The sequence below is a fragment of the Aotus nancymaae genome, unplaced genomic scaffold (assembly GCF_030222135.1).
Source record: "Aotus nancymaae isolate 86718 unplaced genomic scaffold, 86718_ANA_hifiasm-v0.15.2.pri h1tg000011l, whole genome shotgun sequence".
In the NCBI taxonomy this organism is placed as follows: Eukaryota; Metazoa; Chordata; class Mammalia; order Primates; family Aotidae; genus Aotus; species Aotus nancymaae.
In genome coordinates, this window is record NW_026988422.1 from 15,011,781 (window position 1) to 15,038,239 (window position 26,459).

At 37.6% G+C, this 26,459-nt stretch overlaps 1 protein-coding gene across 4 annotated transcripts in view; it reads left to right on the plus strand.

The window, feature by feature from the left end:
* The window catches only part of GRAMD1C (GRAM domain containing 1C), a 105,431-nt gene that overhangs the window by 40,893 nt on the left and 38,079 nt on the right, over positions 1 to 26,459 (plus strand). For 3 of the 4 annotated variants that reach the window (XM_064374625.1, XM_012463993.2, XM_064374624.1), the window contains 4 exons: positions 1,723 to 1,803; positions 16,858 to 16,973; positions 19,643 to 19,775; positions 24,720 to 24,882. In XM_064374625.1, coding sequence (XP_064230695.1) covers positions 1,723 to 1,803; positions 16,858 to 16,973; positions 19,643 to 19,775; positions 24,720 to 24,882 — 493 coding nt within the window. Of the gene's footprint in view, positions 1 to 1,722; positions 1,804 to 13,338; positions 13,648 to 16,857; positions 16,974 to 19,642; positions 19,776 to 24,719; positions 24,883 to 26,459 lie in introns of those variants that run through there. The other variant, XM_012463995.2, reaches the window with a different exon arrangement.

Here is a 26,459-nt window from a genome sequence, read left to right on the forward strand (position 1 = left end):
TTTTTTGTATTTTTAGTAGAGATGGGGTTTCACAGTGTTAGCCAGGATGATCTCCATCTCCTGACCTTGTGATCCACCCACCTCAGCCTCCCAAAGTGCTAGGATTACAGGCGTGAGCCACTGAGCTCAGCCTTATTTATTTATTTAATTTATTTATTTGAGACGGAGTCTCGCTCTGTCACCCAGGCTGGAATGCAGTGGCGCAATCTTGGCTTACTGCACCAGGTTCAAGCAATTCTTCAGCCTCAGCCTCCCAAAAATCTGCAGCATACAGGCACGCGACACCATGCCCAGATAATTTTTGTATTCTTAGTCAAGACAGGGTTTCACCATGTGGTCAGGCTGGTCTTAACTCCTGACCTCAGGTGATCTGCCCTCCTCAGCCTCCTAAAGTGCTGGAATTACAGGTGTAAGCCACCCCACCCAGCCGAATCAAGATTTATTAATATGTTTTTGAGGTTGGACATCTAGCAAGGAATAAAAGAAAGGTAGTAATTTATATAGATTATCCAGAAAGCTGGGTGATTTAAGGAGTTGGGAATGTGGTGGTTGTGCCTGAGAGTAGATAAACTTGATACTAAGCTATTTAGTAGAAGAAGTGGGAATTAGCAAGAATATTGCAGTAGTGAAAATGGGATAGACTAAGAGAATTTTAAAATCTATGTATCTGTATGCAGGATTGAAAGATTATTATAATTAGGCAAAACAATTAGGCCTAAGAAAAGGGAATAGAGAACAGCAAGTAATGATTATTAGGTCACATATTATGTATATAATTCTATTTGGAAAAGATCCTGGATATATCTTCTTTGTAAAAAGTTTTGCTTTCTGAAGAATGTATAGCAAAATTTCAATTTAATGAATTAGAAAATAGCACTCTAAAGTCTTTCTGTGAAAAGCATTAACATCCAAAATGTTATCTGTTTGATATTTTACTTAATAAAATAACTTAATCCAGCACAGAACTGAGCTTTCTCCTTCCTGAGGGTAACTGCTCAGCCATGAAAGGTTACTGACTAGGGAACTGGAAGAGATAAAACACTGAGAAGACTGTATTTAGTGCTGCCTTGTTGCGTTTTCTTATAAAAGCCTATTTTAAAATATGACTTTGCAAAAATTAATTAAATAAAATGTGGAATTATAGATTGAAACATGCCACTTTTCTTCTATGGCATTCAAATAAAAGTGCAGTGTTAGCATGGGTGGTTTATATCTATAATTAGCAGAGAGAGGTATTTCTGGAGTTTTTAGAAGACCATGAAAACTGATATAATTAAAAATTAAGATCCTTAAATCTGTCTCTAAAATCCACATGTATTTTTTTCTTATTCTTTGTGTATACTTGGCTCAAATGGCAACCAATTCATATCTCTTTGCAAAGTTCAGAATAAAATAAAGTTTTCATTTTTTAATGATTTTATTTAGATGGATTTCAATAGTTAGGCTGATAAATAGCTACCTATTTCATGTCCCCATTGCTAGTAAATACTGATAAAATTGTGTTTATTGAAAGACACAATTTGCAAAGGCACCTTGTTAATATAGCAACTACCTGCGTCTCTTCTATTATGCTAAAATGTTAAATAAAATTAGTATACAAAGTAGGCAGTGTTGACCTACTAGTTTGTTTTAATCATAAGGAAGTCCCCATAGACCTTCATGACAGACACTCTCCTCTTATTTTCCATGACACTGAAACTGTCCTATTATTTTTCTTTGCAGTTTTTCTTCACATCTTTTGGTGCCAGGGATAGAAGTTACCTCAGTATCTTTAGGTTGTGGCAGAATGTGTTATTAGATAAGGTAAGTGTTCATATCAGAGGCAGTTGCTTATTATAAGAACCTCCTATTGTGTATCTAATAGTATTTGTGAATTGAAGAGCTCCTTTTTTTCTTAACTAAATTTGACTAGACAATTGAAATTCTAAGTAGAAACTTCAAGCAAAGCAAGATCTGTAGTTACAAGTTGCTAATTATAATCCCCAGGGTAACCACCAAGGAAATAAATAAAAATATATGTAGTAAAAGAAACATCGAAGGAATTAAAATGATACACTAGAAAATATGTTTTTAATACATAGGAAGGCAGTAATGATGGGACACAGGGACAAAGATGACACAGGACATGTAGAAAACAAATAGCTAAATAGTCATTAAACATACGTGGATTAAGCACTGCAACCAAAAGACAGAGATAGGCAGAATGAAAAAATACGTGAACCAAGCAAGGCATGGTGGCTCATGCCTGTAATCCTAGCACTTTGGGAGGCTGAGGTGGGCTGATTGCTTGAGCCTAAGAGTTTGAGACCAGCTTGGGCAACATGGCAAAATCCTGTCACTACAAACAATACAAAAATTAGCTGGGCATAGTGATGTTTACCTGTAGTCACAGCTACTTGGGAGGCTGAGGTGGGAGGATCACCTAAGCCCGGGAGGTTGAGGCTGCAGTGAGCCATGATTGTGCCACAGCACTCCAGCCTGGGTGACAGAGTGAAACCCTGTCTCAAAACAAACAAACAAACAAAAAACAGGACCCAATTATATACTGTATGTAAGAGACAAATTAGATTCAAAGGCACAAATAGATTGAAAGTAAAAGGAAGATGATACACCATACAAACAGTAATCAAATCAGAACAGAAGTGAATGTGGTAATATCAGACAAAATAAACTTTAAGAAAAAAATTATTAGAGACAAGGAAGAATAAAGGATTAATTCATCTGGAATTCACAACAATCATAAACATATATAGACTTTGTACAGAGCCCCAAAATATACAAAGCAAAAATTGGCAGAATTGAAGGGAAACAGACAATTCAACAATAGAACTTGGGGCCGGGTGTGGTGGCTCATGCCTGTAATCCCAGTACCTTGGGAGGCTGAGGTTGGTGGATTGCTTGAGTCCAGGAGTTCAGGGCCAGCCTGGGCAACATGGCGAAACCCTATCTCTATTTGTTTCATTAACAAAAAATATTGGATAATTCAATACCCCACTTTCAATGGTGGATAGAATAATTAGACAGAAGATCAACAAGGAAATATAAGACTTGAACACCACTATAGACTAACTAAAAGACATCTTTGACACACTCTACCCCATAATAGCAGAATATATATACCCTTTTCAAGTGCACATGAAACATTCTCAATATTCTCCAGAATAGAAGATACGCTAGGTCATAAAACAAGCATCAGTACCTTTAAAAGCATTGAAATAATACTAAATGTGTTCTCTGAGCACAATGACATGAAATTAGAAATAAGTAACAGAAGGACGTTTGGAAAATTCACAAAAAGTGGAAATTAAACAGAATACTCCTAAATAACCAATGGGTGAAAGAAGCAATCATGAGGGAAATTAGCAAATACTTTGGGTTAGATGTAAACAAAAACATAACACACCAAAACTTATGGGATGCAGCTAAAGCAGTATTTAGAAGGAAATTTATAACTGTAAACATCTATATTAAAAAAGAATGATGGCGAATCAACCTGTATTTCTGCCTTAAGAAATTAGAAAAAGTACAGCAAACTAAACTCTAAGGAAGAAGAAGCAAGGAAATAATAAAGATTATAGCAGAAATGAATGAAGTAAAGAATAGAAAAATAGTCAGCAGAATCCAAAGTTGTTTCTTTCTTTTTTTTTTTTTTTTGAGTCAGAGTCTTGCTCTGTAGCCTAGGCTGGAGTGCTGTGGTGGCACCATCTCGGCTCACTACAACCTCTGCCTCCCAGGTTCAAGCAATTTTTCTGCCTCAGCATCCCAAGTAGCTGGGACTACAGGTATATGCCACCACACCTGGCTAATTTTTGGTATTTTTAGTAGACATGGGGTTTCACCATATTGGTCAGGCTGGTCTGTAACCCTGACCTCAGGTGATCCACCTGCCTTGGCCTCCCAAAGTGCTGGGATTACAGGTGTGAGCCACTGTGCCCGGCCCAGAAGTTGTTTCTTTATAAAAAATGAAAACTGACAAACCTTTAGCTAGATTAACCAAGAAAAAAATGAGAGAAGACTAAAATTATAAAATTCAGGACAAAGTGGTGAAAATACTACTAATCTTACACAAATAAGAAAATTATAAGGAAATATTATGAATAATTGTATGCAACAGATTGTTTACCCTAAACGAAATGGACAAGTACTTAGAAAGTCACAAACTACCAAAACTGACTCAAGTAGAAAGAGATAATTTGAATAAGACCTATAACAAGAAAAGAGATGGAATTAGTAATAAAGAACCTACCACAAAGAAAAGCCCAGGCCCAGATGGCTTCATTGGTGAACCAGCTGTTTGCAGTAGAATTAACACCAGTTCTTCACATAGTATTCTAAAAATAGAGGGAACGCTTCACAACTTGATCTATGAGTACAGTATTACCTTGACACCAAAACCAGACATCACCACAAGAAAACGCTAGATCAGTATCCCTTATGAACAATGACACAAAAATCCTCAACAAAATATTAGCAAACCAAATCCAGCAACATATAAAAAAGGTTATATACCATTACCAAGTGGAATTTATACAAGTTGAACTCAAAGCAGAGAGTAAAATGGTGGTTGCCAAGGGCAGGAAGAAATGGGGAGATGTTGTTTGAAGGGTACAAAGTTTCAGTTATGCAAGATGAATGAGTTCTGGAGACCAAATGTGCAGCATGCTGACTACAGTTAACAGTACTGTATTGTGTACTTGAAATTTGCGAAGAGAGTAGATCTTGAGTTTTTATCAGTACAAAAAAAGAAAGAAGGCAAGCAAATCATGACTACACGAGGTAATGGATGAGTTAATTAACCTGATTGTGGCAATCACAATGTATATACATATCAAAACATCAAGTTGTACACCTTAAATATGTACCATTTCTATTTGTTAATTAAACTTTAGGAAAGCTGAAAAAAAATTTTTTTGAGTACAAATGCTGTTGAGGATGTGGAGAAACTGGGTCCCTCAAGTACGTTGCTGGTAGGATTGTAAAATGATGCAGCCACTTTGAAAAACAGTTTGGCAGCTCCTCAAAATGTTTACCGTAGAACTACTGTTCTTACAAAAACTTGCACCCCAATGTTCATAGCAGCATTTATTATTCATAGTAGCCAAAAAGTAGAAACAATCCAAATGTCCATCAGGTGATTAATGTATAAATAAAATGTATATCCACACAATGGAATATTATTCAGTAATAAAAAGTAGCGAAGTACTGATACATGCTACAACATGGATGATCCTTGAAAACATAATGCTAAGTGAAAGAAGCCAGTCACAAAAGAACACATACTGTAGGATTCTATTCTTATGAAATGTTCAGAATAGGCAAATTCATAGAAATAGAAAAAGTTATTTCCAGGAGGTGGGAGTAATGAGCAATGACAGAAGATGGAGTCAGGTATCTCTCTGGGTTGACAACATGTCCTGAAATTAACAGTGATGGTTGTTTAACTCTGGATATGTGAAAGACCCCTCAATTGTACACTTAAAGGGATGAATCTTATGGTATGTGAATTATAGCACAGTGAAGCTGCTATTAAAAGAAATGGTTTAAGGGGAACAGTAGAGATTTCCAGCAGATAAGAAAGGCTCTTTCTTTGCGCCTGGCAGGTGGGAACTGAACCTCCTTTCCTCCCTACTCCCCAGCTAAGTACCTCCCTGAAGTGTATACGTTTTGGGCTTCAGGGCTCTTTATGTTGAATTTCCTTTTGAATTCAGCAGCTGAGGACAGGCTCTCCCCAGCAGCACCCAATTCAAATGCTTTCACTTTGCTGGAGCGGGGACGTGTGGAGAAGTAGCCTACAGGTCTGAGGTGGGGAGGGGACAGAGGAGAAAAGTGGGTATGGTTGAGGGGGCTTGCCAAGCCCAGCCTCTCTGGCCCTGAGGAGGGGAATAGAAGTGGCTAGCTTGGAAGCCTCACCTCCAAGCCCCTCCTGAGTGTCTCTGGGTGTTTGGGTGCCCTGCTACACTGGAGCCCTGTGCCCTTGCTCCTGGCCTGGGTGATGCTCACAGGGCAGGTCCACGGACAGCAGGTCCTGCAGGGCACAGCATCTACTACAAGGGTGCTCCTCTCAACTCAACCCTACGCTGCCCTTCCAGATTACGCTTTGGCAAGGAAGCCTCCTTCATCCACTGCAGACCGGTAACATTCAGATTCATAGTCATTACTGTGGGATGCTTTATTCTAGCACTGGCTGAAAACTCCAGTGTTGCCATAGAGACCTGGCTACCCCACCCCCAAATACCAAGTTGTTGGGTGCTCAGAATCCATGAGGTGCATTCCCTCATTCTAGCAAGGCACCAGCGACTTATTGCAGCCTACACTTGGTTATATACTGTATTTCATGTCCTTCCAAAATGTGCTTATCACACGCAAGTGAGTTGGGATACATCCGTATAAAAACAGGTATCTTCAGGGAAGTGATAAAGTTCAGATTTACGGATAAGCAAAGGGAGAAACTGACTTGTTCAGTTTAATGAAGAAGAAAGCTCTCTGAAGTGAGAGGAAGAAAGGGAATTCCAGGATACTCGAGGCCACCATAGCCAAGAAACACTGCATTTACTGGCTGGAAGTAAAATTTACCCTTCTTTGAAGAGATCCTGACATTATCTGTGTTTTTGATGTATACACATGGAGGTATCACCATCTTCTTTTAAATCTTTGGATCATTTGGTTATCTTTAACGTTGAATATGCAACTCTATTTCAAGTGGACACTATATTCTCATTTTAATAAACAGAATGGTGTCCTACAAGAAGACAAAAATGTTTAAGCATTTATTATGTGTTAAGTTTTATATAGAACTTAAAGTTGAAGATGAGATCTCAATTTCAAAGCTATCCTAAATGGAGTTTTAAGCACTGTAGAATTAACCCAGAAAAAAAATTTAACATATAAGTATCTATAATATCAATAATAGCAACTCCCATTTATGAAGTATTAGGTGCCAGGCACAATGCTAGGTGCTTGGTATAGTCTTAATATTCTTTTTATTTTTTTGAGATGGAGTCTCATTCTGTCGCCAGGCTGGAGTGTAGTGGCGCAATCTCGGCTCACCGAAACCTCCAGCTCTCTGATTCAAGCAATTCTCTTGCCTCAGCCTCCCAAGTAGCTGGGACTACAGGCATGTGCCACCACGCCTAGCTAATTTTTTGTATTTTTAGTAGAGACAGCGTTTCATGGTGTTGGCCAGGATGGTCTCTATCTCCTGACCTCATGATCCGCCCACCTTGGCCTCCCAAAGTGCTGGGATTACAGGCATGAGCCACCACACCTGGCCCCTTTTAGTTGTCCAGTCATAAAGCCACATTGGTTGGATTTCTTGATCTTGTGTAATACTCTTTTAAAAAGGTTAAAAAAAAATCCTCATAAAATATACAGCATAGCTACAAAATTCGATTAAAACAACTTTTTAATTAATTTGAATAATACATTTAATATATATTAAAAATATTTTTGGCCAAGCATGGTGACTCATGCTTGTAATCCCAGAACTTTAAGAGGCTGAGGTGGGAGGATTGCTTGAGACCAGTTCAAGACTAGCCTGGACAACATAGAGAGACCCCATTTCTAAAAAAATAACATAAAATAAGCTGGGTGTGGTGGTGCCTGCCTGTAGTCCCAGCTACGCAGAAGGCTTAGGCAGTAGAATCACTTGAGCCCAGGAGGTTGAGGCTGCAGTGAGCTGTGACTCTACCACTGCACTCCAGCCTGGGTGATAGAGTGAGGCATTGTCTCAAATAAATAAATAAATAAGTTTAGAAGATTATATTTGTGTTATGTGTAATTAGGGAATCAAAATAAAAGTAATTATGTGTTACTTCTGCTTACTTCTTGCATGAGAAGGCCTTTAAAAAATCAAATTAATCTAAAAAGTAGGTTTTTCATTAAAGTACTACAAAATGATAGTAAAATTATGTTTGCGTGCATTTGTTTTATTTATTTTTCCAGTAAAATAAATCTACAAAAGAGTTAAAGAGCTGGAGCCAAATATGTTGCCTTTGAAAAAGGATGTTTTTAAAAGGACCATTTTTTTCCCCTCGTAAAACTACTTTGCGCCAGGTGCAGTGGCTCACACCTATAATCCTAGCACTTTGGGAGGCTGAGGTTCGCTGGTCACCTGCGGTTAGGAGTTCGAGACCAGCCTGACCAACATGGTAAATCAGCAGAGCATGGTGGTGTGCACCTGTAGTCCCAGCTACTCGGGAGGCTGAGGCAGGAGAATCGCTTGAACCCTGGAGGTGGACAGTGCAGTGAGCTGAGATCATGCCACTGCACTCCAGCCTGGGCGGTAGAGCAAGACTCTATCACAAAACCAAACAAAAACAAAAGACTACTTTGATACATTGCTTCAGAAAGGACAGTTTATTTCTAATATTTGACCTAGTGAAACATTAAGTCCTCAGTGTTTAGACATGTGTTTAAACTGTCACTACAGTCATTCGTGACATAATTTAGAGCACTTCAGCTTAGTTCACCGTCCGTGAGTTTAGCTCCCATTCTCTAAACAGATCATTGAATATCTGGGATTTGTGGGGCCACAGAACAGTGGCAGCATTATTCTTTAATACAAACAATTGATGTTTTCTCAGTCTTTGAAAAGAACTGTGCAGTCATGGTTCAAGACAAGTTTTAGGCCCTTCCCACTCCACCCTCAGCTCTTTCTCTTCATTTGTGCCAGCCCCCATCCATGTTCTACGCCAGAGCCAAGCACAGTCCTGCTTTGTTTTTGTATGGTCTGTACACAATGACTAGTTTTACATTTTTAAATTGCTGAAAAAAGTCAAAAGAATAATATTTCATGACATGTGGCAATTATATGAAATTCAAATTTCAGTGTCCATAAATAAAGTTTTATTGGAACACAGCCATGCTCATTTGTTTATGTATTTCTATGGCTGCCTTTCACACTACAACAGCAGAGTTGAGTAGTTGTGACAGAGACCATATGGCCCAAAAAGCCTAAAATATTTACTATATGGCCCTTTACAGAAACAGTTTGTCGAACCCTGAACAATACTACAGCCAAAGTTATCTTTAAAAATATATATATACTTGCTTATTTTACCTTCCTGCTTAACACCCATTGCCCTTGGAATAAAAATCTGTCAATTTCTGTAGGGACCACATAATCAAGACCCTTCCTACCTCTCCACCCACATTTTAATATAATATACCCTCCCATTCTTGTCATCTTAAATGTTCTGCTTTTTTTTTTTTTGCATTAGGTCTTCAAATGTTCTTTCTGCCAGGAAGTTGTGACCCTCTTATTCCCACTCTAGTTCTCATTAATAAACCTGAAGTCAGGTTCATTCTTTTAGTTTCCTGTAACATCTTGAACTTCTGTAATATGCATTGCAGTTACAATTGTTTGTCCTATTTCTGTTCGCCTTGTTTAACTATAAACCCTTGAAGACAAGGACCGTGTCTGTCTTGTTGTATGTCCACGGACAAGTTCAGTGTTTACCACATAGCTGGTTTGGCATACATTGTGGTTTACCGAGGACAGTCTGAAACTGTCTACGTTTAGGCCTCTGTCAAAGTAAATACTGTTCTTCCCTTACTCTCAAAAGTGTGCCAGCTTGGACAGTAAATTATATATTACCTGTAACAAATGCTCAATAAATACTTTTTGAATGATTTAATTTAGTAGAACTTCATTGATTTGGAGTCCAAATAATTACCACTCTTAACAAGATATTATAAATTCTCTTAGTTCAAGGAAAAGGTAAAGGATGGGGGAAAACACAGACTTTTCTGAAACATTTCAGAAACAGCATTCAGGGCATACCCTAAGTTCGATGTATTTTTAACTCAATTTCTTTAACCTTCAATATGTGCAGTGAGAACAAATGATTATCTTGAAACAGCAAAGCATCCTCAGTTGCCAAAAGAAATATTATTTTCTATATACTTGAATTACTAAGAAAATAGTGTTCATATGTAAGGTTATCAGTAATAACCAGGGTTAAATTTTAAAAGATTTTTTAATTAAGGCTCAATTAATTATTTTGTATTCCTACTGATGTTCTTGTATTACTGTATTTAGGATTACTGATATTAGTAATATAGGCAGGGCGTATAAAGAGAATTTACTTTTGTACTGTTTTTGTCTTAGCAAGGTAATAGTGGTCTCTCTTGGCAGCACATGGGGGCTACAGAGGAGCTAGCTCTCCTTGGAAACTTAAAGAGTATCTTCTTTTTTATTTTTTTTTAAGAGGCGGGGTCTCGCTATGTTGCCCAGGCTGGAGTGCAGTGGCTGTTCACAGGCACAATCCCACTACTGATCAGCATGGGAGTTTTGACCTCTCCATTTCTGACCTGGGCCGGTTCACCCGTCCTTAGGCAACCTGGTGGTCCCCCACTCCCGGGAGGTCACCATATTGATGCCGAAGTTAATGCAGATACCCGATCATCATAGCGCATGACAGCCCAGAACTCCTGGACTCAAGTGATCTTCCAGCCTCAGCTTCCCGAGTAGCTGGGACTACAGGCACATGCCACCACACCTGGCAAGGGTATATTCTGAAAGTGAATATTTACATCCAGGGCCTAATAGAGCAGAAATCTGCACTCAGAGACAGAATGGCTTTCCATCTTATTCCCAAATGGCAGAAGAAAGTAACATATGTTAGATTCAGGAGTGAGGTAATGAGGGGAGCTTTTTAAATATATAGATGTATGCTGTCTAAATTCTGATACATGTCATTTAGTTTCTATTTTGGGAATCACTAAATAGAAGGGTGACAGAAGGGTGTCCTGTTCCACAGGTGTATTGGGGAAAAAGGGTTTAAAACTGCTGATTGAATGTGTTAGTGTATAAAAAGAAAGAATATATCAGTCTGAAAGGGGCTTGGTCAGACTTAGGCCAAGAACTTAGGACCTAGGATGGAAAAGTAGAGATGCAGAGGCAGACTTTGATCAGTAGAGAACTATATGGAAATGGGACAGAGATGAATCATCATGCCCCACCAGGGTCACAGTAAATTGTCCCTTAAAGCTGTCTACTTTTGCTCTGATTCCATGTTTATCGTGCCACTTTCTGATTGCTAATCTGACTTCCAAGGTATTCAGGTATTCTGGGTGATAGAATTAAAAAATCCTGATCACCAGAAAGGAATCTTGCCCACTGAGCATTAGTATATTTCCAGCTGAGCTAGTATCAGCTTGTAAGTGTGTCTTATTTAAGTCAGCCTCTCTGAGCCAAGTCTAGGACAGCGACAGCTCTGAGGCTATTCTCTAAATAGTGGTCAGTTTACAAAGCTGATGTCACCCACTGAAACCTTTTGGCAGAGTGTCATCCAGCTTTTTCCTTTAGCCTGTACAACATTATCAAATCCCCTTGTTCTTCCTTATGCTACTCTCTAAAGATCATTCCTTTTGGAGTTACTGGAATTCCAAAAGTTTTCCGGTAGTACTGTAAGTCTAATAAATGCAACTTCCAGACCTACCTGGAAAAAAATGAATGTGAAATTGGTAACTATTTGTCACATTTGCTATGTAATAGGATGGCAGTATAGAAGCGTTTGTATTGTATTTTTCCCTCTTTTTTATCTTCGTGGGGAACAGAACTCCTCTACCTATTTTGGTCAGTGAACCACACTGCCTTCTACCCAGTCACCCAAGCCAGAAACCTGGATGTATCCTGTTTCTTCCCTCTTTGTCTGCCAGCCACGTCTAGTTGGTCACCAAGGCCATCATCATTTCTAGCTTGAACCATTACCAGTGTCGCCTATCTCTTTTTAACACCTGATCTGTCTTTGAGGTTGATGCCAAATAGTAGTGTTTTAAAATCATGTCTTTTAAAATCATACTTCTGAACTTGTTACTTTTCTATATGAAACCACTGGGTGGAGTTAGATATTTTGTAAAATCCATATTCGTTGGCATGGCGTACAAGGCTCTTCATGACCTGGCTGCTTCCTCCTTCCGCACTGTATCTCTTCTGTCTGGCTCACTCCCATGACACACGCACACTCAGGTCATGGGGAACTGGTTTGGCAAGCTGCTTCATTCCTCTGGATGCTTGCATTTGACATACATGTGCTCATGATGTGCTCATCCTGTGGTCATCTTACTTGACCTTTTGGCAGCGTTCGATACCATTGTATACTCCCTCCATTTTGAAATACTTTCTTCCCTTGCCTTTCATGACATCATTCTTTCTGGAATCTTCTCTTACCTTTCTAGTATTCCCCTCAGTCTTTTTTTGCTGGGCACTCCTGTATTTTCTGTTTGCATGTTGGGCTTTCTTGGGGCTCAGTTCTAGGTTCTGTTTTCCCTCTTAAGCCTACTCAGTTTAGCTCTGCGCTATATGGCAGTGGTTTGGTATAAGGATTTTTATATTTAGCAAAAATGTGTATAAATATCAATTGTGGTACAGTTAATATATATTTTTCTCATAGCTATTTGTTCACCATCGTAAAGGTATTTGTCTATCATTTTAGTCAATGAGAAGTACCATAATAAGCTAAAAGCACTGCCTTTTAGGCAGTGGAAGCTGCTCCCATAGTGTGCTCTCTTCATTTGAATGAGTGGTATTTTTCAGCATCACTCTACAATCTCTCGCTTTGCCATTGTATAAAATGATTAGATTTTAGCATCCCTCCAAAGGTTGATCCATGGAATTCATCAAGTAGCCTTCTATCTGTTTACACACTTTACTAAATTAAATGGAATGATTAGGTAGAAATTAGGGTAAATGTTGATTCTTTAGAAGAAAAATTTTCTTCAGAGAAATAAATCGGAATTGGTAGGTGAAACTATACATTTTATTATAGTCCAGATCACTGCCAGGGAATTACTCTAAATAAACTAAAGTCAGAAATATTTTCAAAGAAAATAATTATCGAGTAATCAAAATGTTGCCTTAAGCCTTTCAATGATGAAAGATGTGCCGGGTGCTTAGTAGAATTGTTCCACTTGAGCAGCTGGCTCTTCCTGCTATTTCCTTATGTTACATTTGCAGCATTCAGAGATAGAATCTTTGGTTGTTGTAGAGGGTTATTGCAAGAGTCTGATAGGAATACTACATCAGTACTGGAGGGGTGGTATATGAAGAAGTAATCATGACATTCCTAGAATTGCATAGAAATTACTAGCATGGAGAAGAAAATTTGACTCATAACATAGTTAATTTTAAAGATAAGATTAAAATAATATTGCAATAGGTGTTTTACATCAATTTAGTATAAGCAAGGTATTTTTATTTTCATTTTGTTTTTTCTACTCTGTGCATAGAACAGAGAAAATTGGGAACTGTCCCTTTAATAAAACCCTGTTTACCTATCTTGTTCTTGTGGGAGTGGCTTAGGAACCTGTAGAGTGAGGTGTAACTTCCAATTCTGCATTCTGACCTGCAATCTTGGATAGATTGCTGGTACTACAACCAGGAAGTGACAGATAATTGCTTTAAACTACGTTAGAAAAGCTTCTCATGGCAAAATTTAGAGATTGAAACAGTGATTATTTTTACATAGTTGTCATTAAATATTTGGAGCTCTGCTGTGCATAGAGACTGCAACATACTTAGAATACACAGCTTTCTGGGACAGAAATTGATCTTCTGACTTTTGAGCCTTATCTGATTACTGCTTGGTTCATCTTTTTTTTGTTAAACTACTCTGTAGACTGAAAGGGAGAGACTCTTCTTTGCAGGTGGGTGGTCACCTTGTGTTTAAAATTTAGGTTGTTTTTGAAGGCTACTAAGGTGGATTGTTTTTGCTGCTGATTATTGAAAGAATTATGAATATCGGGCTGGGCATATGTTTGAATGTTTGAATGTTCAGCATGGCTGTAAATAACCACATTTTTATAACTGACAATTTTGTAGAAAACGTCATTTTTAACAAATTGGTAAATCTATAAGACAGTGAATTAAATGAGTTCTATTTTGTTTTCCATTAACCTGTTATATATATTTAATTACTAGCTTGAAAAGCATATTGAAAGTACCGTGCTATTAACTTCCTGCTAGTATTTAATAAAATATTTAAAACATTTATTTATGTAGTCAAATAAAATTACACTTTTGTTGTTAGTATTTTACTAATAAGTTTCATTTCTTTTGCTGTTAGGAAGCTGCCTGAGTATTCATCATTGGTTTATCTTTTTGTTTCAGTCTGTCTTTGGAATAGTTTGATATCTATTATTTAAGTTTTTATAAACAATTAATCTTACACAAGTATATTGAAATATTGCTTACTTCTCATTATAAAGTTAACCATCCTAGTATGACACTAAAATATTTCAAAGATAATTTTTTTGAAAGAATGAGTTAATTAGTAGTATGAATTATTATTGTGAAAAAAAGTTCACAAATGACTCATCTGGAGTGGAAGTCAGAAAATAAATGTGTGTGTTCCTTTAATATCAAGGACAGTGGTTTCTTAATTTTCTCTACCACTAATGGGCCTTTTTATGTTTCTTCCATGGATACTGTGCTTCCAAAGACTTTGTCTACCAAATAAGGCGTATGCATTAAATAATAAATATTAAAACCACTATTTGTTAGATATATATTGTTTCCAGTGAGAGTTTATCAGTCTGAGGTATCCATTCTAGTTTAATACAGTTCAGCTCAAAACAGAGGCTTGCCATTTCACTTAGCTTGAATGGCTTTATTTTAGATAACTATTTAGATATTTTTGAGTTTTTGAAATAATATCTGATAATATCTGAATTTTCATCACCTGCTCTTGTGGAATCCTTGTCATCTGGGCACAGCAGATTGGGAACTAGTGGTATAAAAGTGCAGACATTTTCTTCTTAATACCTTTGAAGGTCCATAAAATGTAATGAAGATCATCTAGTATAACATAACAAACAAAGGTACAGTAGTTACTAGACAGAGAAGAAAGAAGGAAGAAAAATGAAGTGGTATTTGTTGTAGGGAATATTGGGGAGGAATTCAAGGCATCTGTGTTTTGGCCCCATCAAATCTATATTTATCTCTCCCATCAAATCTATATTTATCTCTACTGTTTTCTCAATTTAAAATTTTGACTTCAGTTAGGCTGATACACTACTGGCTTCAAAACAAATGTTACTTATGTTCATGTATTTCTTCTGTATTTTTAGTTGTTTTCCGTTTCTTCAACATTTCCCATTTCTCCATTCCCCCATTCATGTTATTCCTTTAGCTCAGCTGAAAACACTTTTCCAGTGTGGAGCTTTATCTGATCACACTAATCCACAGTCATATTTCCTTCCTTTAGACTTTCATATCACGTTGATTCTACCAGTACTTAAGTACATAATCATATTATATCTTGTCATATAACTTAAGAACATCCTGTGTCTCTTCAACTATATTATAAGTTGTTTGAGGGCCAGGAACTTAACTTCTGCATTATGATTATTCTCCTTAGCATCTAGTTCAGTAGTGCACATTCGTTGGGTGCTAAATAAATATCTATTGAATAAATGAGAGAGATAATCTTACTAATAATTGCTTCTAGTGTTATGCTGCTTCCTTCTACCTTGCTTAAGCGTGTAATTAGCTGTAATGTTTTTAGACATCAGACCATTGGTTATCATAATATTATTTAATTTTATTTTTCAACTGGAGGCCATTATTCTGAATTATAATAATATTGTTTTTGTTTTGCTAGGTAATGCATGAGTTTGTTGTATTTGATGATTTCAAAATGGATATGCTGCCTACAAAGAAAGAACAAGTTGGACTTTATTAAAGATAAATCAAAGGAAATATTCTGAAGTCCAGACTCTTGCCTTTTATATATCAGGAAAATATAATTTGAAATTTATTGATATATAAGATTTTTAGGCCGGGTGCGTTGGCTCACACCTGTAATCCCAGGACTTTGGGAGGCTGAAGAGGGTGGATCACTTAAGGTCAGGAGTTCAAGACTAGCCTGGTCAACATGGCGATCACGAGGTCAGGAGTTCAAGGCCAACCTGGCCAACATGGTTAAACCCCATCTCTACTAAAAATCCAAAAATTAGCTGGGTGTGTTGGTGCACATCTGTAATCCTAGCTACTCAGGAGGTTGAGGCAGGATAACTGCTTGAACCCGGGAGGTGGAGGTTGCAGTGAGTTGAGATCGCGCTGAGATTTTGCCACTGTACTCTAGCCTGGGTGACAGAGGGAGACTCTGTCTAAAAAAAGAAAAAAAATTTTAAAGTAGTTAAAATATTCAAATACATTATGGATTAAGAGGACAGGTTCTGAGCTGACAGAACTGAATGGTGATTCAGTGGTCATGGTAGACTGGTTAGATTGCAGAGCTAGACTGAAGGTCAGAGGCTGGGTGCTGTGGCTCACACCTGTAATACCAGCATTTTGGGAGGCCGAGGAGGGTGGATCATTTGAGGTCAGGAGTCCCAGACCAGCCTGGCCAACATGGTGAATCCCATCTCTACTAAAAATACAAAAATTAGCCGGGTGTGGTGGTGCACACCTGTAATCCCAGCCACTCTAGAGGCTGAGGCGAAGGCTGCAGTGAGCTGAGATCGTGCCACTGCACTCCAGCCTGGGTAACACAATGAGACTCTGTCTCAAAAACGAACAAGGAAACAAACTGCAGAAACTGCAGATCAGTAATTACCAGAAGGCATGAAGAAACTATTTTACAAAAAGAAAATTTAAAACATTTTAACCTTTCATTTACAGTAGTTATCATAATATATACTTAAAAAGCATTTTATCTATTCCTTTTATGAACTCTGTCAGATAGACTTTATTAACCCAGTTTTATAGGTACAGAAAATGGAGGTACAGAGAGGTCAAATAACCACCAAAGCCACATCTTTACACAATGGGTCATTTTGACTTCAAAATTCATGTTTTGAATCACTGTGATATTATATTTTCCAATACCCAGTGTAATTTTTCTGTCGTTTTAGAGCCTGACTAGACAGGAATTCTGGCAACTGCTCCAGCAGAACTATGGCACTGAGCTAGGCTTAAATGCTGAGGAGATGGAAAGCTTGTCACTGTCGACTGAGGATGTGGAGCCAAGGTACGGCAAAATGTTTTGAAATGTCAAAGTTTATCAATTATTAATCAAAGCAGAATTATTTTAGATTTGACTAATTCTGAATTTCTATTAATTTATCTTTGGGTACCGTTTTCCTCTTTGTTCTCTGTGGTGGAATGGGGTGAAAGGTGGGGACAGAGAATAGTTTGCTAAATAGGTAAGCACATATGAGATATATAAGGGAATGTTAACTATGTCACTTAGGGTCTACTTCAAGTCTGGTTTTAGTAAGCCTTTTAATTAAGGATCTGGAGAAGTACCTAGTGAAATCTCTTAGTTTATAGGTGACAATAAAGTAAATTAGATGGTAGGTGTTTTGAAGGATACAATGATATGACTTTTTCTCAAGAATTCCCTAACATAGTGCTTAGCATGTGGTTGGCACTCAATAAATATTGAAGACATTAATGGAAGGAGCATATAGCCTACTATGGAATGCAAATAATTATAATACAAGGTAGATAATGGTAAGAGCCGTAACAGAGTAACAGATAATATGATAAAGAAACAGAGTACAGAGAGATTGTTTTTGACCGATGAGGATTCATTTAGAAGAGTGGACATTTTTATTAATCTGTACAAATAAAAGTGCATTATGTCCAATGGAAATTGAAGCTGTTAGCAACAAAAACAATTAAGGAGAATACATTAAAATTCTATAGCAAACATTTCGCTGAGTGAAAAAAGCCAGTCACAAAAGACCATATATTGTATGATTCTATGTATGTGAAATGGAGTCTAGGATTGGTAAATTTATAGAGACAGAAAGTAGATGTTAGTTGCTAGGAGCTAAGAGGAAGAGAGAATGGGGAGTGACTGCGAGTGGGGACAGCGTTTCTTTGTGGGGGTAATGAGAATGTTCTACAATTAGCTAGTGGTGATGGTTGCCCAACTCTATAACCCACTGAATTGTACACTCTAAATGAAGTGAATTTTGTGGTATGTGAATTGTATCTTAAAAGCTGTTATTTAGAAACTCTATAGCAAGTCTTAAAATGGAAATATTTTGAAAGTCTCAATGTATGTGCAGAAATTTTACTCATCTAAGTAATCTTCTTATGCTGATTCAATTTATATCTTTTCAGCTTAGCATCAATATTTTATAGCCTTTTTTTTTACAAGGTTGCACATGTGTATTTTATTAGCTTTTTGTAAAGTTAAAAATTTCCATTGTATTGCTCTCCTTCTGAAGTTTAGTAGCCTCTTGCTGGCTCTGGATTTGGATAGAAAAGCAATTACTCTGATGCAAAGAGCCTTGGCTTATGAGAAACAAGATCTAGATCTTAGTTAGGGTCACCAAACGGCCGAGCAACCTCAGGCAAATCTTTTCATTTTTCTGATTCTCAGTTTGCTTGTCTATGAAATGAGGCAGCTGAACTAGATTATTTTTAAGGTCCTTGCCAACTCGAAAAATTTCTAGTCTTTGAGGAAAGAAAGAATATTTTTGACTAGCTGCTGTATTCTTCTTCTGGTGATTGAATGCTTTATTTTTTTCCTTTTTTTTTTTTTTGGGGTTGGAGTCTCACTCTCGTCCAGGCTGGACTGCGGTGGCATGATCTTGGTGATCTTGGCTCACTGAAATCGCTGCCTCCTGGGTTCAAGTGATTCTCCTGCCTCAGCCTCCTGAGTAGCTGGGATTATAGGAGCCTCCCACCACTCCCAGCTACTTTTTGTATTTTTAGTAGAGACAGGGTTTCACCATGTTGGCCAGGCTGGTCTTGAACTCCTGACCTTAAGTGATCTGCCCGCCTCGGCCTCCCAAAGTGCTGGGATTACAGGCGTGAGCCATTGCGCCCGGCCTGAATGCTTTCTAAGAAAGTGTGTGGCAGGGTCCTTATTCTCTCTTCTACTTCTCTTCCTATTCTTCAGTCTCTGAAAGAAGCATCTGTTTCAAACCTTTATTTCCTCAGTTCTTCCATCTTCTTCTTTATTTGCAATCTCTCCTTCCTTTTTCCTTCTCCTTTCCTCTCTATTTTTCCACATCTCACCTCCATCCTGTTGAGCACTGGAAATTAGATCAGTTGTGCTCCCTTTGTATTTAATAGGTTTTCCTTTCCTTTTACTCCTTGAGAAAGGGAAAACAGATCCCAGGACATTTATTATAGTCTTGATCATTTGACAGGTATGTCTTAAACTTTGTTCTTCGGGCTGGGAAGAGTGAGGAGGCAGGACTGACCAATGGGTTTAGGCTCAGACATCTTGAGCGTCCACTTCTGGGAGGACTTTGCCATTTGAGCTGGGACTGAGTCAGAAAGAAGGAGATCTAAAACTGCCTTCTTGTGCAGTCTAGTATCTAACTCAAACATGTACTCTGTACCTGTCCAAGCTTTGTGATTGTACTCAAATGAAATTTAAACAAGCAATTTTCATTTGATTAGTTGCTGTTATGGCCATTTGTACTTTGTTAATTTTGTAATGTTTTTGAAATTTATAGAATCTCATGTGAGTGTATCTTGTTTTCAGAAATGATGTCAACTTGCATGTAATTTAAGAAGATAGCCTTATTATAAGTAGACATTAATTTGTTATATTATAGTAGTCCATTTATTATGAAACTGTTTTTATCATAGGAAATGACCTCAATGAAGAGACCAAATCATTTATTTGTGTGGAGGTGACCTTATATTTCTATACTGATGTGTTTCTTACAGAAGTCCAGGAAGAAGCAGCTTGGATGACTCTGGGGAGAGAGATGAAAAATTATCCAAGTCAATCAGTTTTACCAATGAATCAATTAGTCGAGTTTCAGAAACAGAGTCATTCGATGAAAATTCATCAAAAGGAGTTAGTATATGATATCCTTTTTAAAATATATCTGATACTGTCATATCTTAATCAGAATATAAGATAAAGATACAATATAAAAAGTGTTAAAAATAACTTAAGATATCAGGCTCCTACCTTATTTTAGGAAAAAAGTTTGAAGTCTGTTAAGTAGCAGAGGTTATGTGGGAAAAATATGTAGTTTTGTTTAGAGCTATATGAAAAGCAGAGCTACCAAGCAGTTTTACCTGGGCATCAGTCTATAAGGGGATAAATATCATTAAAGGAACAATAAGATGGAAAAATTTGTAAGTAGCAAAATTTTCCCCAGGGTAAGTACTGTGTGTGCTGGAAAGAATCTGTTTTTTTCAATTTTTATTTATCTATTTTTTATTTCTTTCACAGAAGGGAACATCATGGAGAAAGAATCTGTTTTGAAGGGAGAAATGAGCCCCTGAGCAGCAGGCTTGAGTAATAAGCTGCTTTTTAAGCTTTTTAAGCAGGCAGGTCCAGTTAACTGCTAGGCATTATACTCAGTTACTTAGTTTCTTCCTTTATTTTCTCAAGTATCATTGTAAGCACATCAGTTTTTTATTCCAATGAGCTTCAATCACTTGGAGTCATTATTTGATGGGAGCCCCTTCAGGTTGGTTCTTCGGCTTTTTGAAATGACCAGTATCTTTGATGATGTCCTCTCTTTCTGGCACAACAGTATGTTCTAAGCACATTTTGTATGTTTTCTGATCCCAAAATGGCATCAGCCATTTTCCTAATAAGCCATAGATTTTCTTAGTGAAGAATGGTATTTAGAGACCATATTCTGTGTGCTAGGAGTGTTCCTACTGCAGAGCTTTTGTTCTGCTGATTGGGGATCCAAGTTTGTGGGCAGAGCTGATTTTTTTTTTGTTTTGAGCAGGGCTTTGGCTTCAAATCCTACGTCTGCCACTTGCTAACTGTATAATTACTTAACCTTAGCTTTTCTTTTCTTAACTGTAAAGTGAGGATTATACTTCATAAGGTGTTTCTTTTTAATAGAATTAAATGAGTTAGTATATATGAAAATACAGTCATGTTCTGCATAATTATGTTTTGGTCAATGATGAACTGCATCGTTGGACCATGTTTTGGTGGTCCAAAACATTTTTTTTTTTGAGGTGGAGTTTCGCTCTTGTTGCCCAGCCTGGAGTGCAGTGGTGCGGTCTCAGCTTACTGCAACCTCAGCCTCCTGAGTAGCTTGGATTACAGGTGTCCGTCACTATGCCTGGCTAATTTTTTATATTTTTAGTAGAGATGGGATTTCATCATGTTGGCCAGGCTAGTCTCAAATTCCTGTCCTCAGGTGATCCACCTGCCTCAGGCTCTGAAAGTGCTGGGATTACAAGCATGAGCCACCACGCCTGGCCAGTCCCATAACATTTTAAGGGAAGCTGTAAAATTCCTTTGCCTAGTGAGGTACCATCATAACATGGTAATGCAATGCATTGCTCACCTGTTTGTGGTGATGGTGATGTAAACAAATCTGTGCTGCTAGGCCCATGAAGATATAGCACATACAAATATGTAAGTACATAATACTTGATAATAAAATAATAAATCATTATTTTAGAGTGTACTCTTTCTACTTATATATATATATAAAAGTTAACTTTGAAACAGCCTCAGGCAGGTCCAAAGGCAGAATTCCAGAAGAAAACATTGTTATCATAGGAGATGACAACTCCATGCCTGTTATTCTCACTGCAGGCCTTCTCGTCCGTACAAAATATATAGGTGGAAGACAGTGATATTCATGATCCTGATCCTGTGTAGGCCTAGGCTAATGTATGTGTTTGTGTCTTAATTTTTAACAAAAAAGTTTAAAAATAAAAAATAAGATAAAAAATTAAAGATAGAGAAAAGCTTTTAGGATAAGTATTTAAAGAAAGCAAATATTTTTACATAAGTGTCCAATGTGGTTTAACCTGTGTTTTTACAAGTCAAAAAGTTTTTTAAAAATTTAAAAGTTCATAAAATAAAAATGTTACAGTAAGCTAAGCTTAATTTGTTATTGAAAAAAAATTTTTTTTTGTAAATCTATTGTAGCCTAAGGGTACAATTTTGTTTGTTTGTTTGTTTGTTTGTTTTTTAAGATGAAGTCTTGCTCTATCGCCCAGGTTGTAGTGGAGTGGCATGATCTCAGCTCACTGCAACTTCCGCCTCCTGGGTTCAAGCGATTCTCCTGCCTCAGCCTCCCAAGTAGCTGGGATTACAGGCACACGCCACCACAACCGGTTAATTTTTGTATTTTTTAGTAGAGACGGGGTTTCACCATGTTGATCAGGCTCGTCTCGAACTCCTGACCTTGCGATCCTTCCGCCTCAGCCTCCCAAGGTGCTGGAAATACAGGAGTGAGCCACCACACCTAGCCTAAGTGTACAATGTTTATAAAGTCTGCAGTAGTGTTCAGTAATGTCCTAGATCTTCAAATTCACTCACCACTCATTCACTGACTCACCCAGAACAACAGAATTCAGTCCTGTAAGCTCTATTCATAGCACAGACAGGTGTACATTTTCTAAATATTTTATACCAAGTTTTTACTGTACTTTTTCTATGTTTAGATATGCTTAGATACACAAGTACTTCCCACCCTGTTACATTGCCTACAGTATTCAGTAGAGTAACATGCTGTCCAGGTTTATAGACCAGAAGCAATAAGCTATACCATATAGCCTAGGTGTGTAGCAAGCTATACCATCTAAATTTGTTAAGTACTGGCACAACAATAAAATCACCTAATGATACATTTCTCAGAATGTATCCCTGTCACTAAAGTAATGCATGACTGTACTTAGAATAGTTCCTAGCACACATTATCCAATAACTGTAAGCTGTTATAACTGAAGGTGAGTCTGCATGTGACCAGTAATGATCCTTTTCTACCCTCCCCCAAGGAACTCCCACTATCTCCTCTGAGTAAATGTTGGGAAAACATTGAAAAGGTATTTATGTGAAAGGCCAGCATGTTATCAACTTGTTTTTAGCAGTCATGCATCTACCTCAGCATGGTTTTCTGCTATGGGTTTCTTGCAAAACTTATTCATCTAGAGACCCTTAGTGACGTACTACTAGTACAAGGGAGGTGAATAACTTAATGTTTTAAGATCGAGCATACGTTCATCTGTGTTCAGTATAGATGTTTTCAGGTTATGGAATACAAGTAGTATAGAAGTTTAGTCCTTTTCTTCTGTTTGCATTCAAGAGCCACATGATGAAATTCTCAGATAACTACAAGTATCATATGTCACTTGCTTTGCCTCATTTTCACTTCTAACAAAGTTGGAAATAACAGAAAGACAATAATAACTTTTTTCCAAGATGAAAATATGTTTCTTAAGTGATAAAATTAATACACTTTGTAAAACTTCATGAAATACGGTAGGGTATACAAAGAAATAAAAGTCATCCAGATGCAAACCACTGGAAGATAGTGACTCTTAATTTTCCTATAAATTATCTATTTGTATTCTTTATAGCAGGAAATAGAATTTAACTAGCAACAAGAGGAGAAGCGTAAGTGAAGAGCTGTAGAGAACCATCCTTACTTAACATCTGTTAAGGGGTCCCTGTTTTAGCTAAATAGGCATGTTGCTTTGTAGTGTGGAACTCTCAAATAAACCAAGTTTTGATTTTAGCAGTAATCTCTGCTTGAAGAATCAATCTTCTGATTAGGGTAATATAATCCTTTAATAAGTTGTGTCCTGGATCCAGTTGTTATTCTGCTATCTGGGTGGCCAGTGGAAACCTGTATCCTCCCTGGAGCTGATTCTGCTGTTTAGTGCTCCTCAAGGATCTCATGGGACATGAAGTAAAGTGCTCTCTTTCATCTGTGTACATACAGAAAATGCAAGAAAGTATTCTGCTGTATAGTTTATATAGACTTTTTGGACTGTTCCACCAAGTCTGATCATAATACAGTACTATTCTACTTGAATTCTGACATAGCAATAGCATCATACTTTAATGCCTATCATTAAATGTATTGTGGAAATAGCATCATCTTTATGAAACCATCCCAGAAAGTGTAGCTAGCATCATCCAAGTGAATACATTTTAAGGCCTAATCTCTTAGTCCCTTTGCAGCAAAGCCAATTGTGTTTTTATGAGTTTGCTGTGAAATTAATTTGTTTTAATCTTCTCTCTCCCACTGTAGTCACATGTGACTTTTATCTCTCCATTTTCTTTCCACTGCCCTGTTAGGTCCTGAGAGATGGGTGAGTTTCCTTCCTTGAGATGATGGGGCAGGCATTGGTTGGAGAAGCCAGCTGGGTTTGGTTCTTCTCCCTTGCCTACTCTAAAGAACTAATTGTTCTATTATTTTTGTCTTTTGTCTCTTTCCCTTCTGCATAAGTGATTTACGGGATCTGTGAAGCCCTTTTTATATGATGTTTTTCATAAACTTGTTGTTTACTATTGTATAGAATGACTCTAGAATGGTATATTTTATGGACTGGCCTTTCATAGCTTTGGCAATGTGATACAAGCATAGCAAACAAAATGCTGTAAACATTTTTCAAAGAGCAATATTTCAATGTATCTTTAATATTAAAGTTCTCCCTGTAAAATCTAAGCTTAAAATCTGTTTTTTTTTTTTTTTTTTTTTTTTTTTTTCTTTTTTTTGAGACGGAGTTTCACTCTTGATACCCAGGCTGGAGCGCAATGGCGCGATCTCGGCTCACCGCAATCTCCGCCTCCTGGGTTCAGGCAATTCTCCTGCCTCAGCCTCCTGAGTAGCTGGGATTACAGGCACGCGCCACCGTGCCCAGCTAATTTTTTGTATTAGTAGAGACGGGGTTTCACCATGTTGACCAGGATGGTCTCGATCTCATGACCTCGTGATCCACCCGCCTCGGCCTCCCAAAGTGCTGGGATTACAGGCGCTTAAAATCTGTTTCTTATTTTGAAACCGGATTGTTTGTCTTTTAGGGATTAGGTGAAGAGGAGTCCCAAAATGAGAAACAGACCAAAAAGAGTGTCTTACCAACTTTGGAAAAGAAGTTAACTCTAGTGCCATCAAAATCACTGGACTTGAGTAAAAATGAGTATCTTTCTCTGGACAAAAGCAGCACTTCAGATTCTGTTGATGAAGGTAAATAATTTCTTATAAATTTTATTAAAATTTCAGTTCTGTCTTATTATGTTTATCTTTGTAATAGGGGTGTACAGATTGAGAATTTAGTTTCATTAGACACAATGTCACCCTATAAAGAACTAAAAAAGGAATGGAAGCTTATAGAAAATAGGAGAAAGAGGCTGTTAAATCTAACTTATCCCCACTGTCTTCAGAAGCCTGGAATTTGAAAAGCTTCATCACATTTAGTTTTTAAATGTGGTGTTAATAAAAAACTGCATGCCCATTCCTATATACCAGGCAGGTGTAATATGCTCACATTTCATAGGTAGAGTGACATATTAGTTCATTTAGGCTAGCCCTCATTTCCTGGTAAGGAAAATAAGATCTACAGGAGCTAATTCTAAAATTATGTGGCTAGTTTACTATGCAGAACTTGAGTTAATGACAAGGTGTCTCAGTCCAGTATTCTTTTTACTTTACTTCAATACTGCCCAAATTATTTTCTCCTTTCCTCTTTTTACAAAAAGACATCTAGGCTGGGTATGGTGGCTCAAGCCTGTAATCCTAGCACGGGAGGCCTGGGGGGCCAAGGCAGGTGGATCACGAGTTCAAGAGTTCAAGACCAGCCTGGCCAACATGGTGAAACCCCATCTCTACTCAAAATACAAAAATTAGCCACCTGTAATCCCAGCTACTCGGGAGGCTGAGGCAGGAGAATTGCTCAAACCTGGGAGGTGGAGGTTGCAGTGAGCTGAGATCTCACCACTGCACTCCAGCCTGGGCAACAGACTGAGACTCTATCTCAAAAAAAAAAAAAAAAATTCTCCTTTCTTATGCTCTGGTTTCTCTTTGTAGAGAATAAACCTTTCACCTGTTACTAAAGGAAAAAAAGACACCTTAGCAAGGTTACTCTAAACCTATTTTGTGTATCATTATGAAAGCAAGTAGTCATGGCAGGGATGCATTCTGAGGTTAATATTAATTTAAATTATTGAGTAGCCTCCAAAAGAAAATAAAGATTCTAAAAAATTCTGGAAAGGAAATCTTTCTCTCTTTAAATGATTTTTTTTTAAAGTGTGCTCATCGGCCAGGAGTGGTGGCTCATGCCTATAATCCCAGCATTTTGGGAGGCTGAGGCAGGCAGATCCCAAAGTCAGGAGTTCAAGACCAGCCTGACCAACATGGTGAAACCCTATCTCTACTAAAAATACAAAACTAGCCAGGCATGGTGGTGTGCACCTGTAATCTGAGTTACTCAGGAGGCTGAGGCAGAAGAATTGCTTGAACCTGGCAGGTGGAGGTTGCAGGGAGCTGAGATTGCAGCACTGTAGTCCAGCCTGAGCAACAGAGCGAAACTCTATCTCAAAAAGAAAAAAAGTGTACTCATCAATGTTACTCAGAACAATACTCAAGTTTCTGTGCATGAAGATGCAGGATTTTGACTGTGGTTACATTTTAGCACAATGGGATGAGTTTTTGAAAGCAAGAGCATGGGAAGTTCATTGTAATTGCTCCTGAATTTGATTTGTTTTTATTGTAGTCATTTCAATTTAATTTAAAAATTTTCCATTTAATTTTAATTCACTTTTAGA